The 13,500-nt window shown below is 39.3% G+C and overlaps 1 protein-coding gene across 1 annotated transcript; it reads right to left on the reverse strand.

Moving 5' to 3' along the window:
- Nucleotides 1–1,395: 1,395 nt before the first annotated feature.
- LOC121645537 (von Willebrand factor A domain-containing protein 5A-like) lies at nt 1,396–12,875 on the reverse strand. Its single transcript, XM_041994026.1, has 21 exons — nt 12,857–12,875; nt 12,356–12,502; nt 12,128–12,157; nt 11,716–11,918; nt 11,406–11,628; nt 11,037–11,203; nt 10,830–10,944; nt 9,584–9,759; nt 9,412–9,500; nt 9,174–9,318; nt 8,022–8,101; nt 7,827–7,941; nt 7,570–7,728; nt 7,330–7,433; nt 6,553–6,773; nt 6,313–6,363; nt 5,935–5,964; nt 3,596–3,664; nt 2,159–2,328; nt 1,734–1,857; nt 1,396–1,658 (listed from the first exon to the last, which is right to left on the reverse strand). The coding sequence occupies exons 1-21, from the start codon at nt 12,873–12,875 to the stop codon at nt 1,579–1,581; spliced, it is 2,517 nt and encodes an 838-aa protein (XP_041849960.1). The 3' UTR covers nt 1,396–1,578.
- Between the last annotated feature and the right edge of the window lie 625 nt (nt 12,876–13,500).

Consider the following 13,500-nt stretch of genomic DNA (forward strand, 5'->3'; position numbering starts at 1 on the left):
TGTATTGGGAAAACATGGCTGAAGTCTCCTCTTGTTAATAAATATTTTAGTAATGACTTCACGGAGAACTTCACAGGGAACTTCTGCATTAGCTGTGAATGTGATGTACACAGGTATTGTTATTTAATAGAAAGGTGTACTCTCTGTCTTCACTAATGAAAAGTGTCCTGCTCAGCTCTCACTTTGGGAGCATAGTTTAAATGTCTCTTAATGACTGACAACCCTTCACATTTGAACCAACACATTAACCAGAATAAACACCTCTTCATTTCTACTGGAACAGGGAGGCATCCTTCAGACTTGTTTGATGCTGTAATAAACCTTCAAAGCTGTTGTAAGAAGAGACTTTTTTTGCAACAGTGCCACCTACTGGACGGCAAAACTGCTTAAACTAGTACATCAGCGTCCCACCCAAGAACCACTTTTTGTCAAAGATTACAATTTATTAAGAGTTAAAATTCAAAAAGTAAAAACAACATTGGGTTTGTGGAAGTGCAGGTCCAGAACTGGATGAATTGCTCTCCTGCAGACATACTATTGGTATGTTCAGTAGTAATTGTGTTTAAATGTGTTGTAATTTACTTAAAGCCAATATTTTGTGCTGTATAGTGCAGTAATCTGCGTTATTCTGGTTAATGCTTGTTTGGTTAGATTACTAATATGATTTACATTAAGTGATATGGCACCAATCTCGAAAAGGCATCTGCAGTTAGTCATTCTTTATCCTTCTGATTACTGAGGGATGAAGTTCATTCTTGTTATGGGTAATCAGTGTACATATATATCTTCATCTATCTCTTTCAATTAAATTTTATTTACAGATCTTCCCTCTGATGTTGATTGTATTGTGTTCTTTTAATAGAGAACTGTGATGTCCAGTATTTATGATTTATTTTTAGAAACACTCAGCCTGCTGTGTGGGCCACTTGTACACGAGGGCCCTGGTCTTTACTCATTAGAAGAGACCTGAAACACAATGAAATGAATGTTACAGGCAACCTGAAATCCAACCTTTCTGTTCATCTGCAGTCTGTCCTCTTCAGTTTGAGTGTCCTCTCCTCATCTAGTTCTGGAGCCTCTTCAGTACCTCAGACACAAGCCATGAGTGGTGACGCATCTTCTGTGTGAATTGGTTTGATTTTTACATTCCTCTCATGTTTCAGGTACTCTGATGGATGTTCTAGTGATCATGGTCACACGGTGATCATTATCAGTTGTTAGACACAGGAGTAATTCAACCTTTTGTTTTTGATGGCAGAATTTATTGTTATTAATAATTTAATATTTAATTGTAGTTTATTTTATTCTAGTAGTATTCTATTTTTATAATTCACTTAGTCTGCCCTGAGGCCAAAAGAAGTCCAAACGTAGCTCATGTTGACAATAGTAAACAAATTAACTGCTTAACTACTATAGTTTATTTGCACAGTAACTGCAGTGTACATACCTTAAGCCATTACATTGTGGATTTTGTACACAGTAGATAGAAGCAGTTCAATCATAGTAAGGTACATTGTAAAGGCACATGTTGCAAAGAGCAATATGCATTCTGAAAATGAAGCCTCTTTAATAAAAACCTCAGATCCCCAGAGCGTCTTTCTGCACGCTGCAGCCCAGCAGCACATTTCCTGCTTCCACACACTCTGTCACACATGGTGCTGAAAAAAGCAAATATCGTGATTACAAAAGTTCATTTTAACCAGCTTATATACATTCACATAAGTACATATTACCATTCTGAGCACGGAGCCATGATGCAGCCTTCATGGCCAAAAGCTCCCACTCCTCCTTTACATCCATCTTGAAACCATGAAGCCAGATCAGAGCCAGAATGGTGGCCCACACCTCCTTGTTAACCTGATTAAACAAAGATAACCACACAAAACAGGTAAATTAACAAAGTTATCAAATACAACAAAGCACCTTAATGGAAAATGCTTCAGATTAAACTTAGTGTGATCACATCATGACAATTAAGACACTTTTGCTGAACTTTTCCAGCTCGGTGGTAATTAACACACACACATATATATGTATATATATATATACACACACACACACTGGGGTGTTTTTGTAATCTTTGTTTCCTGTGATCATTTCCATGTGAAACCTGCTATTATTACTCCATCATAAATTGGGTGCTGTTGTTTTCACCCACCGGTGCAGGCTTTGACTTTTCCACCTCCTCACTGGTTTTTCCAAGTGCAGAGGCCAAAGCTGCATCCAGCATCCAGTAACCAGACGCCTTCTGCAGGGACACCAACTGTAGCAGAGGGCCTCTGAGGGGCTGCTGGGGAACAGCAGCTTCATCTTCTACATCATCATAACCTGTGTGGGGAGGGGGAAAGAAGAACAAATATAATATACATATGTAGGCCGAGTTAACCGGTGTCCGATTATAAAAATGGAAAAACTAAAATGATGTAATTTACAATATATAATCTACATCTGCAGGGTTTCATGGAAAAGACAGCTGAGCCTTATTACTCTCTGAACACGGAGGCCTGGACTACGAAGCTGGATTTCCTCTAATAAAGGTATCTTCAGCGTCAATCCTGGGTTTTCTGTACTACGAGGCTGGTAAAATTCTTACTGGGGTAAATCACCATGGTAACTTATGCTGAATGGCTACCCTCCTCCGGAGCAGATCATGTTCTGGATAACAGATTAATGAGGATAAAAGCACCACCTCCTGACCAAACACTTCTATTGAAAAATGTCCACCCATTCTTAGAACATCCTGTCCACTTTGGTTTCTAGATCGTGAAAGGAGCGCTTAGGAGAGAAAGAGTTTTTAGGGACTGATGCATCCTTTTGATGAACGCTGAACGCTTTGAAGTATGATTTGTAATTGTTATTGACTTGTTAGCTCCACTAGGGTTGCATCTGAATTAATATGGTTAATAATAATGGTCACACATGGCAGAACTGCAGCTCAGCGGTGCTGAGCTTAAAAAGAACTGAAAATATAAAGGAAGAGCTCTGAGAAAGCGCTCTGCCCTAAACATCTGGGCCGTAATAAAGTAGAATTGAGTGCCGTCTGTTTATATTGTACTATGAATTAATACTGTATAATCTGACATACGCTAAAAGAGTCTCCAGTTTTGTGCCAGCATTCCCTCCTGGCTGTTGCTGCGGCAACAGTGTTGCTTTTGGCTTGGATGATGTGTTTGAATTCTTCATTTTATCAAAGGTTAATTGTCTGCTCCTCCACGGTAAAGTGAGGTTCTCAATGTTTGTGATTGGTCAGACGCCGCAAACACCACCCTTTTAATGTTAGCGTGCACCGATCGACATGGAAAAGACCTGGGTTCAATAACCGAGTTGATAACCAGCTTCGAAGTACTGCTTATCAGAATTGTCAATGTCTGGGTAAGTCAACCAAGGTAACGGTGAGATATGCCTTGTATGTTAATCCCACTTTGTAGTACAGGTCTTAGGTCATGAACCATTTGACCTGGATATGGTGTGAAAACACAACTGACCTCACTGAGACACCAAATCAGAAAAGTTTTATAAAACTGGCACATTTAAACAGCAAATTCATCAATAATTGTCAACATATCTTTAATAACATCTTTAAACTGTTACTTACTTTCAGTCAAGTCAGCAAAATGATAGGTTTCCAAAAGTTCTGTTGATTCACACACCAGATCAGCAGAATCTAAAGAGAAGCAGAGCATTAGCTGCACATGCATAAATAGTCACTGTAGTACATGAAAATGTGTGGACAGATACACAAACAACCAGAAACTAGAGCACAGTCTCTCACAAATACAGTCTGATTCACAGAAAAATGTTTTCATAGGTCATTGATCACACAACACACTGCAGAAAATAGATACACCTGCCATAAAGCTTTATCTTATTTGGAGATAACACAAATAACTAGAACTAACAGGCACTTATCAAACAACCTGCCTATGTTTAGAATTTTAGGTTCTGAAAAAATTTAAACTCCCAGGCTCTTTTAAGGTTTAAAACATGACATTATAGAAGAAAACACACACACACACACACACACACACACACACACACACACACACACACACACACACACACACACACACACACACACACATACATACATACATACAAAAAAAAAGACTTAGGTAAAAAACAAAAAATTAAAAAATGTCCACTCTCATTCATTCACTGTAAGTATAGAAAATGCCTCTGCGTGGTTCTCTCTTATACACTGTGTGAGTATTTTGACCATGTCATCATTTTCATGCATGTTCTCCAACTCCAAGCTGTATAAACTTCAATGATTATTGGATTTAAACATATAGGGTGATGTGTATGTGTCTAACGAGGGAGGGTGTGATCTATGGAAATCAACATCTTAAGATGTACGTAATTATTAGGGTGCTTCTTTTCCTAAGGCAAAATGGGCCAAAAAAGAGATGTAGTTTACTCTGAAAGTCAGAAATTGTAAAAAGTCAGAAACGTGTTGAGTAAAAAAGACAAAATTGAAATGCAAAAGATTTGAAATGAATCAAACATGAAGCTGCCAGGAACCCATTATCCTCCAGCACTGTCATATTCCAGAACTGCAACCTGGTACAAGGTGTTCAGTGCTCAGACACATGGCCAAGGTAAGGAAGGCTGAAACGCCACCACCGCTCAACAGGACACATAAACCGAAACATCAAGACTGGGCCAAGAAATATCTAAAGACAGATTTTTCAAAGGTTTTATGGACTGAAGAGATGAGAATGTCTCTTGACAGAGCAGATGGATGGGCCCGTGGCTGGATCAGTTATAGTCACAGAGCTCCACTTCGACTCAGACACCAGCAAGGTGGAGGTGGGTTACTGGTACGGGCTGGTGTTATTAAAGATGAGCTAGTTGGACCTTTTTGGGTTGAAGATGGACTCAAACTGAACTCCCAAACCTATTGCCAGGTTTGGGAGACGCTTTCTTCAAGCAGTGGTGCAGGAAAAAGTCTGCATCTTTCAAGAGGTTCATGATTTTTATGCAGGACGATGCTCCATCACACGCATCGAAGTACTCCACTACATGGCTAGCCAGTAAAGGCCTTAAAGATGAAAGAATAAGGAAATGGCCCCCATGCTCACCTGACCTAAACCCTACTGAGAACTTGTGGGTCCTTCTTAAACGTGAGATTTACGGTGAAGGAAACAGTCCACCAGTCTGAACAGTGTCTGGGAGGCTGTGGTTGCTGCTGCACAAAAGGTTGATAGTGAACAGATCAAGAAACTGACCGACTCTGTGAATGGAAGACTTATGACCATTACTGAGAAGAAGGGTGGCTACTTTGGTCACTGATTTTTTTTTTTTTTTTTTTTTCCTGTTCAATGTCATAAATGTTTATTTGTAAATTTTGAGTTTGTTTAAAATTCTGACATTAAAAGATGAAAATAAATAAGTGAGATGAGAAGTGGAAGTTTTCATTTTTCATTTAGTTGCATAATAATTCTGCATGCTAATAGCTGCCCAATACTTTTTTACAATAATTTTCTCTTAAAGCGAAAGCCTCACTTCCTTTCTTAAATGTCCAGGTTTGAGGTTTATTAACTTTACTGGATTGATCGAGAGCACTGTAGTTGTTCTATAATAAAATTTATCCTCATAAATACAACTTGCCTAATAACTGTACACACAGTCTCAGTGACCATTATAAGGTACTGGAACATTACAGGACTTCAAAGCAAAGCATTATAATACAACTTCAGTGTTAACTTCAGAACTAGTGATAATAACTCACATGAAAAAATATTCCCAGTGACAAGTTTGATCAACTATTCAAACTATCACATATTTCAATAATTCACATGAAGACATTTACACATGCAAGAAATGTAGAACACACTGAAAATAGTGGATTTATCTTCTTAATAATGGATGGATCTTAGTGAAATGATCAAAAACACATGTGTGTGGTTCCATTTTGTCCAAAGTTTCACTTACCATAGACTCTTGGGTAGGCCATCATGGGAACTAACCAATAAAAGACAATCAGAACAAACACAGAGAAGAAGAGAAGACAATAGATTATGAAAGACTAAAATGTTGGTTTCATGAAGCAGTTAAAAATATGTCTTATTGCAAAGTTGTTCAATAATTCAAAACATGTAAACATAATTCTTTGTACATGTAAACACACACTTGTAATGATATGAGGAGATTTGCACATGCTGCAAGAGTGAGAAGATTAAAAACTGGATCTTTTTTACAAGTCAAATGCAATATTAATTGTGATTTGCTAACCTGGTGGTCTTTTTTTATTTTGTTTGTGTATGTTGTATTCGTTAATTTTGTCATAAAGTCATTAAACATTTTTCTCACCTGGATGTAACCTCATCGTTGGAGAACTACACAACATCGGTGAATAAAACCCTGAGATCAGAGAGTAAGACATCAGATGAAGATCATCAGTTGTGAGGTTCTTTTCTCTGCTTTACCATCAGATAACAAAAAGGAGCTTGGAAGATAATTTGTTCATGAACATCCTCCCAGCACACTGTCTTTGAATTGGACAAGTTTCCTCCTCACTAATTTAGTCTTTGGAGAAACAAACAGACGTACTTGGTGTTGGAATATTTCTGCGTTCCAGAGGTCCTTGAATCGACTCGCCACTGTCTTTGTTGACAGCAATGAAGGCAGTAAAAGAACTGCTCACTCCTGATTGGACACTGAGCTCCACCAGCTTCTTCTTCACTCCTTCATCTTGCTGTCCTCTGTCAGATCTGTCCTCCAACTCCAGGCAGCGAATCAGAGTACGAGCAGCCAACCTGTGGATTGTTAATCTGAAGAAGGCAGAAGAAGAGCAACTTAAATACTTTGGTGAACACATACTGCACATCACCGGCCATTACTCTGTTTTAAAACCCTCAATGTTCCTCCTCCTCTACTTTCCTTGAAACTGACACAAAGGAAGGAAAATGAGACAATGAGAAATATTTGTTTCAGACATGAGACTCGGAAACAAGGACGTCCGTTGTTCTGTTACAGCCTACATTATGTATATTATGATCTCTGCCAGATAAGCTTAATGTGTGGTGTGTATTGTGTAACTTCTTTTATATCTCATCAATGCTGAGACGACCTCTGCCAAGGACACACCTGTTCACCCTCATTTACAGCCCCCCCTGCACCCTCCTCTTTTCTCATCCCTTTCTCCTTCATATGCTTTTAAAAACAAGGATCTTCTAAGATATTCCACGTGGATCAACTTCCAAGCAGGAAGACTGAGAAGAGAGGACACAGGGACCAAAAAATTGTGCATTTAAAGGTCATAAACTACATGCTCACAATGACTAATTTAATGCCTAACGTAGAACCAAAATCATCTCATTGCTTTACCCAGTGTCCTCTGCTGGTTTGAGACGGAAGTGCAGCTGGTTCTGAGAGGGATGACCTGCGAGGCTGTACTTCACCATCACACAGCCCTCTGCTGCCTCTAAACACTGAGAAATCATTACAGCCTTAAAATAATACACATATATCTTTACATATTAATTCATGTGATTTTATTCTTATGTTTTGTTTTTGTCAACCTGACCAGTAAAAGCTTTTAAACAAGAGCCATGGTGGTGCTCCTACCTGTCCAGTGAGCTGGGCATAAATCAGTGACCTCTGCCCCTGGAAAATTGCTGTGATTGGTGGAGAGAGGACAGTGGCTGACACTCCCTTTGGTAAATCCCATGTTACTGAGATGTCCGCCACAGCAGGCTGCAGTGCAAACCGCAGCGACTGCATCACCTGATGGTTAAAACACATTAGAAATGGTGAACTCATCTGTATGCATCTGTATCTGGAATGTGATGTTACCGTTTTAATTAGACTTTATTTTTACTAACTTTTGGCTGCATTCTGTCAGTTCCTGTGATGAACTGAGCATGACCTCCTCCCTCCTTGGCCAACCCATTAATAAGAGCAGAGCTGGCTCCTTCTCCAATCCCAAAAGAGAAACACCTACAAAGTAAAACTTTGTTTAAAAACACACACAACCACAGTGTTACACTTACTGTCAGGCTGTGTTGTTGTAGTCTCACCTGTGGGAACCTGCATTCTTCTTAACCAGATCAATAACTTCTTTGGTGTTGTCCACCTCTCCATCAGTGAAGACAAACAGCTTTGGGAAGAGAAACAACATCACGTCCACACATGAACTGAAAACTCTCAGTGAAATTAAATGAGAGTGTGTAACACTGCTGTTAGAGTCACACGTGTTGCAAAGTATGAAGAACAAATGGAGACATGGTAAAAACAAGTTTAAACATTAGGGTTGTGCAGGGTTGTACTTGGAAGGGTGTATGCAGAACAACCAAAGACTCTTTAAGGGTCAGCAAGTGTTGATGTTGATTCAGGGCTTTGTTATAAGTAAAAGTGGTTTTTCCTCCATATGTCCAAGAACAAAGCATGAAGTATGCCAGGACTGTCCTCCGCAGATTCTACAGCTTTGCTGGGTTACTTTGAAGCAGCAGGTTCAAAGTACAGTTGGTTTTGGTATCCTGAGCAACTCTGTTATAATTCACATGTAAACTGGTGCAGGACTCTGAGGTCCTCTTCACAGCTCTTACTGAAGATCTGCTAGACTTAAATCCAGGGGTGACAGAGCTTTCTCTGTTGCTGCTCCAAAGCTGTGGAAAAGCCTTCCCCTTCACATCAGAGCTGCTCAGTCTGTCTCTGGGTTTAAGTCTCTACTCAAAACCCACTTCTTTGCACTGGCATTTGAACAAACCTGAGCTTGACATTCACGTGTTTTACTTTTTAATCTAGCTTTATTGATTTTATTCCTCTATTGATTTTACCTTTTCATTCATTTTATTATTTATTGATTTCATTTTTATTGGTTTTTATTGTTTCATTGTGTAGTGTTTTATTTTCAACTGTGGAGTGATTGTTGTTCTATTGTTCAGCACTTTGGGCAACTGCTGTTTCATAAAATGTGCTATACAAATAAACTTGAACTTGTACTTGTTGGATTAATTTAAATCAGCAGGTTCAAAGTACAGCTGGTTTTGGTCCTTAGCAACTCTGTTTCAAGGCTGTGTTTCAATGCCATAAAAATGTAGGAATAGGTGACTTCCACAGATGAAGGAGTCTGAATATTCTACCATCCTGTTCCAGAGATTCATGTAAACTGGTGCAGCGCTGAGAGAGAGGAAGAAAGTGGGGGGGCATTAATGAACGTGCATTATTACCTGTCTGGGCTGCTTGGGAATGCAGGGCTGCTTGTAAATGTATTCAAGGGGCTCAAGGATCTCTGTTCCTCCCAGGTCAGCCTGCATCTCCTCAACTTTCTTCAGAGCCTCCTCCATGCTTTTCTCATTGTACTCTACACTCTTACTGCCATCAGAAACACAAACTAACTGATCTGATCTAATGATCATCATGTGACATTAATGACTGAAACACATTTTTGTGGACTGAGTCACTTACGGGAAGATGTGTTTAAATATGGACCCAAAACTGTAGATATTGAAGTAGCAGCCCATTGATAAACTCTTCAACAGGAGCAGCAGAGTGTCCTGAAGGAAGACACAGAAAAAAGAGATGATAATTTGAGACAGATAAGAGTGTTTCTATGACTGAGTTTACACTTTTTGAATACCCTTGCACTGCTAATGCGAGTTTCTTCCTGCTTGCTGTTATTGATGGAACAGTCCATACTTCCCGATCGATCCAATAAGAACACAAACTCCCCACATGAGGCGAGTGAGGACATCACAGACTGGGGGAACTCAGGGTACAGGCTCACCATCACCACTGGATCACCCATCAGAGTTCCTGAAACATAAGAGGAATGGGAAAATCACCCCAAATCTACATTTTCAAATCTATTTTAATGAATGTAACAATTGTTAAAGATTAAAATTAATTTGAGCTATGGTAGATCTGCAGGAGAAAAGAACTGATTTAATTATTAAAACATTTTTAAAAAGAAATGTCTGCTGTAAAAGCCACATCATACTCAGTAGCTTCTGCAGCACAAACACAACACTGCATTCTGCTGTTGTTGAAGCTGTTAGCAGGGTTTGTGTCGCAAATGGGTTCAGGGAGAACTGGGACTAAAGAGACATCGGTTTAGGAAAGATGTGTATGGGTAGTAAACAGGTAAACAAAATTGTGATGTTTTCAAATTGTGAAAGAAATTTAGCTGCATATGGTAATCACTCATATATACTCATATAATAATCACATGTATATTCAGTTTTTTTATTCAATATTATTGTTAATCCATTCACTATTACGTTTTCATATTGTGTGTTCTCATTTTACAGAATACTGAAGTTACAGTTTTCATTGTGTATGTGTGTGTGAGGTCAGACTGACCACTTTCTTCCCAGAGCTCTGATATGGCAGAGTTGAGACTGGTTTTCGCACCTGCTAGATAGCAATAGTTGTTTGGGATATCAGCTTGTTGTGGTATGTGGGCTTTGTCTGAAAACTGGAAGAAAGTGGCACCACTCAGTCTTCTATTCCTCATTTATAATTTTGCTGTTTGACCTTCAGCTGGGGACCAGCTGAATAAAACAGTTTTTCTCTGATGAATCCCCAGAGTCTCTCCTGACTTCAAGCAAGTCGGGATGACCACTCTCATTACTTGCAAGTAATTCTTTATTCAATACTTCTCCTGTAAATAAACCTTATATACTTACTCAGTCTAGATTCTTGTTAATTTTTCTACAACCACATTCATTAGCTTTGAAATCTGGCTTTAAAGATTACAGTTTTCAGGATCCCAAAACACTGATTTCATGTGGATAAAACATCTAAACAATATAAAACTTTAGCAGATTCACCTAAACTTATCTCCATGTGGACATGGCCCAATAACTAGACTAACTTGCACTCACCAGGCTTTGCAGAGGCCTGTCCTGCCTCCACCACAGCAGTGGGCTGGTGGGCATCTTTGTAATAAATCAGCAGCTCAACATCTCTGTCAAACTTGTGTCCTGCAGCCAACTTAACCTGAAGTTCAAAAACACAAATACACACTTAATAAAGTTATTTATCTTCTATGTAACAACCACACACAGCAGACACATCACCACTCTACCTACCATGGCCTGTGTCTGATCAGTGTTGAGGTACTGAAGAGGCTCCAGGGAACAACTGGACTCTACTTTAGAGACTGGACGAGGAGAGGAGACTCGGGCAGAAAAGGACAGACTGTAGGGAACCAGAGAGGCTGGTACTGAGGTCACCTGGACACTGACATCTTCGCTACCTGTAAACAACATGGGAGACAACTAGAAGTCATCTGGTTTATTGAAAGGAAAGGTGGCTTCAAACCTCATATTTACCTCTAACACAACTGCATAATAGTCTCACCTTCCACCAGTATGAAGTCCAGATGGACTTTAATAAAACTCTTTATATGAGCATGTTTGCTGAGCACTAAGATAAAACATATTAACTGGTTCTCCTACCCTGAGGTTGGTAGCGAGGATTGAGGACAGCAGGCAGACAGAACCTCAGCCCATCATCAGCCTGCACAGCCAGCTCAGTGACGTACTCCAGCCTGATGGAGGTGCTCTCTCCTGGAGGCAGACTGCCCACACTCAGAGAGAATATATCTGGACTCTGATCACTCTCCTCCAACAGGAAGGCCTGCTGACCAGAGCTCAAAGCATCATCATACTCCTCTCGAGCCTGCAGAACACATGAAACATGTCAGTAACATTAACTTCACTGTGTTTCAGCTCCTTTATAGTCGCTAAATCTTTCTGTTCAGCTCACCTGCTGTTTCTCCTTCACTTCAGCTACACTATGTGTCTGTCCAACCTTTGCACTGAAATGACACACAGCTGCATCTCCAGGCAGAGGGAAGACAAAAACAGCTTCTACTGGTTTGTCCTCCTTGTTCTCGTAGTTCAGAGTGGAAACCACTGTAGCTACATGGTCCCTCACCTGCAGCTCCACCTCGATGCTCTTTAGAGGAACTGACAGAGCCAAACAAAAGTACAGATCAGTTAACTGTATTCCCAATTGTGTTTTGCCATACAAGAAGACTCTTACTAAACTAACCAAGAACCAGGACACCATAAGCATCTTTTCACTATAACAACCAAGAAAAGGCTTAAGAGTTCAGACTTTACAAATGTTACAGAGTAAGTGAGGGAGATTGATCAGTTTTATAACAGATCTGTACCTGGTTCCTTCTGAGCAGTGAGCAGACCACTGTCAAATGCGTTTTTTTCTATGTACTGCAAACATCTTAAAATATGCAGCAGATGTTCTTCGTGTTAGCCTATCATTACATTTACAGATAAATAGAAATATACCGTTTTAAGACAACAACAACCCGCCGCGGTTTGTAGAGATTTGTCAACATTAACAAGAACGTCAGAATCGATTACACAAATGCACAACAGAAAGAAGAAGATTCCATGTTGATAAATCTTTTTTGAAGACACGTAGGTTTCAGTTTGACTGCAGATCCTGTTAGGATGTTCAGTTGATGCTTGTGATGCAGGAGTATCGGCTACACTTATGTAGACGCGCCTAGCGGGTACGCTTGGATTTACTCAGGAAGGGCACCGGGTGGGTGGAGCTTTGAGAGGAAACTTCCCGGTTGTCACGAAATCCCATCTGTTTCCGCGCAGTCACTATGATCCTGTTTAAAAGCGGTGTGTTAATCGTGTTAGAACTAAAAATAGGCATCTCTTAATTAATCTCTTAACAATTACATTTTTCTGAACTGTGATCCTTTCCGTTTGAGCACTGTGAACAGCAGCCTTGTTGTTACCCGTAAGCCACACAAGCAGCGATCAATATTTTCCTTTTTGTAGTTGTTAAAAGAATCTTTCGTCACTTTATTACATAGCCTATCTGGTTGTATCAGCTGAATAGCAAAAGGTTTGGGGAGTAACAGTGTGACTTGTGAAGTCGTGGCGCATGCCTGAAAATAAGGCTTCCCAAAAGTCCCTGTGTAATGCAAGGCTTGAGTCGTATATCTGTATGACTCAAGCCAACAAGTTCAGACATCTCTGAGCTAAAAATAGCTCTACTTGGGAAATGAAACAGAATCACTTCCAATAACTGGGAATAATACAATACCTCATTCAACCTTAAACATTGCACAACAAAATGAAAATTTTTCATAAGTAGGAATTAATGATGTAGGACTTTTCCTTGGAACAATGACGTTTACATTTTTATTTCACATCTTTTATAGTCTGTTAAACAGCTGATTGAGCTTTATACCTATATTTCACATTTGTGTCTTATATTTAATAATAATGATAATATATCTAATTTGTATTCCAAATAGGAGAGTTTATAAAAAAAAACTACTAATTTTAACTGCATTGATTTAATGCTCCCATAGTTCATTACTTAAAATACGCAAATTTGGATTAATATTATACACCTTTAAATCTAAATATTCACAATATGATATGAAACTACTTTTTATTATGCTTTTTAAGAAAGATTCCTTTTCATATCTTCTGTTTTTATATCTAAAAATAGTCTGTTGCTGCAGGACAAATGGAGCATATGGATTTTGTGGTGATTATTATC

The sequence above is a fragment of the Melanotaenia boesemani genome, chromosome 9, assembly GCF_017639745.1.
Source record: "Melanotaenia boesemani isolate fMelBoe1 chromosome 9, fMelBoe1.pri, whole genome shotgun sequence".
Taxonomy (NCBI): domain Eukaryota; kingdom Metazoa; phylum Chordata; class Actinopteri; order Atheriniformes; family Melanotaeniidae; genus Melanotaenia; species Melanotaenia boesemani.

What these genes read in the sequence shown, in the direction of transcription:
- LOC121645537 (XM_041994026.1), bottom strand. An exon ending in CTGATCAGACACAGGCCATG is followed by an intron (nt 10,945 to 11,036) that starts GTAGGTAGAGTG and finishes TTTGAACTTCAG; the next exon opens with GTTAAGTTGGCTGCAGGACA. An exon ending in TTTTGCTGACTTGACTGAAA is followed by an intron (nt 2,329 to 3,595) that starts GTAAGTAACAGT and finishes CTCCCCACACAG; the next exon opens with GTTATGATGATGTAGAAGAT.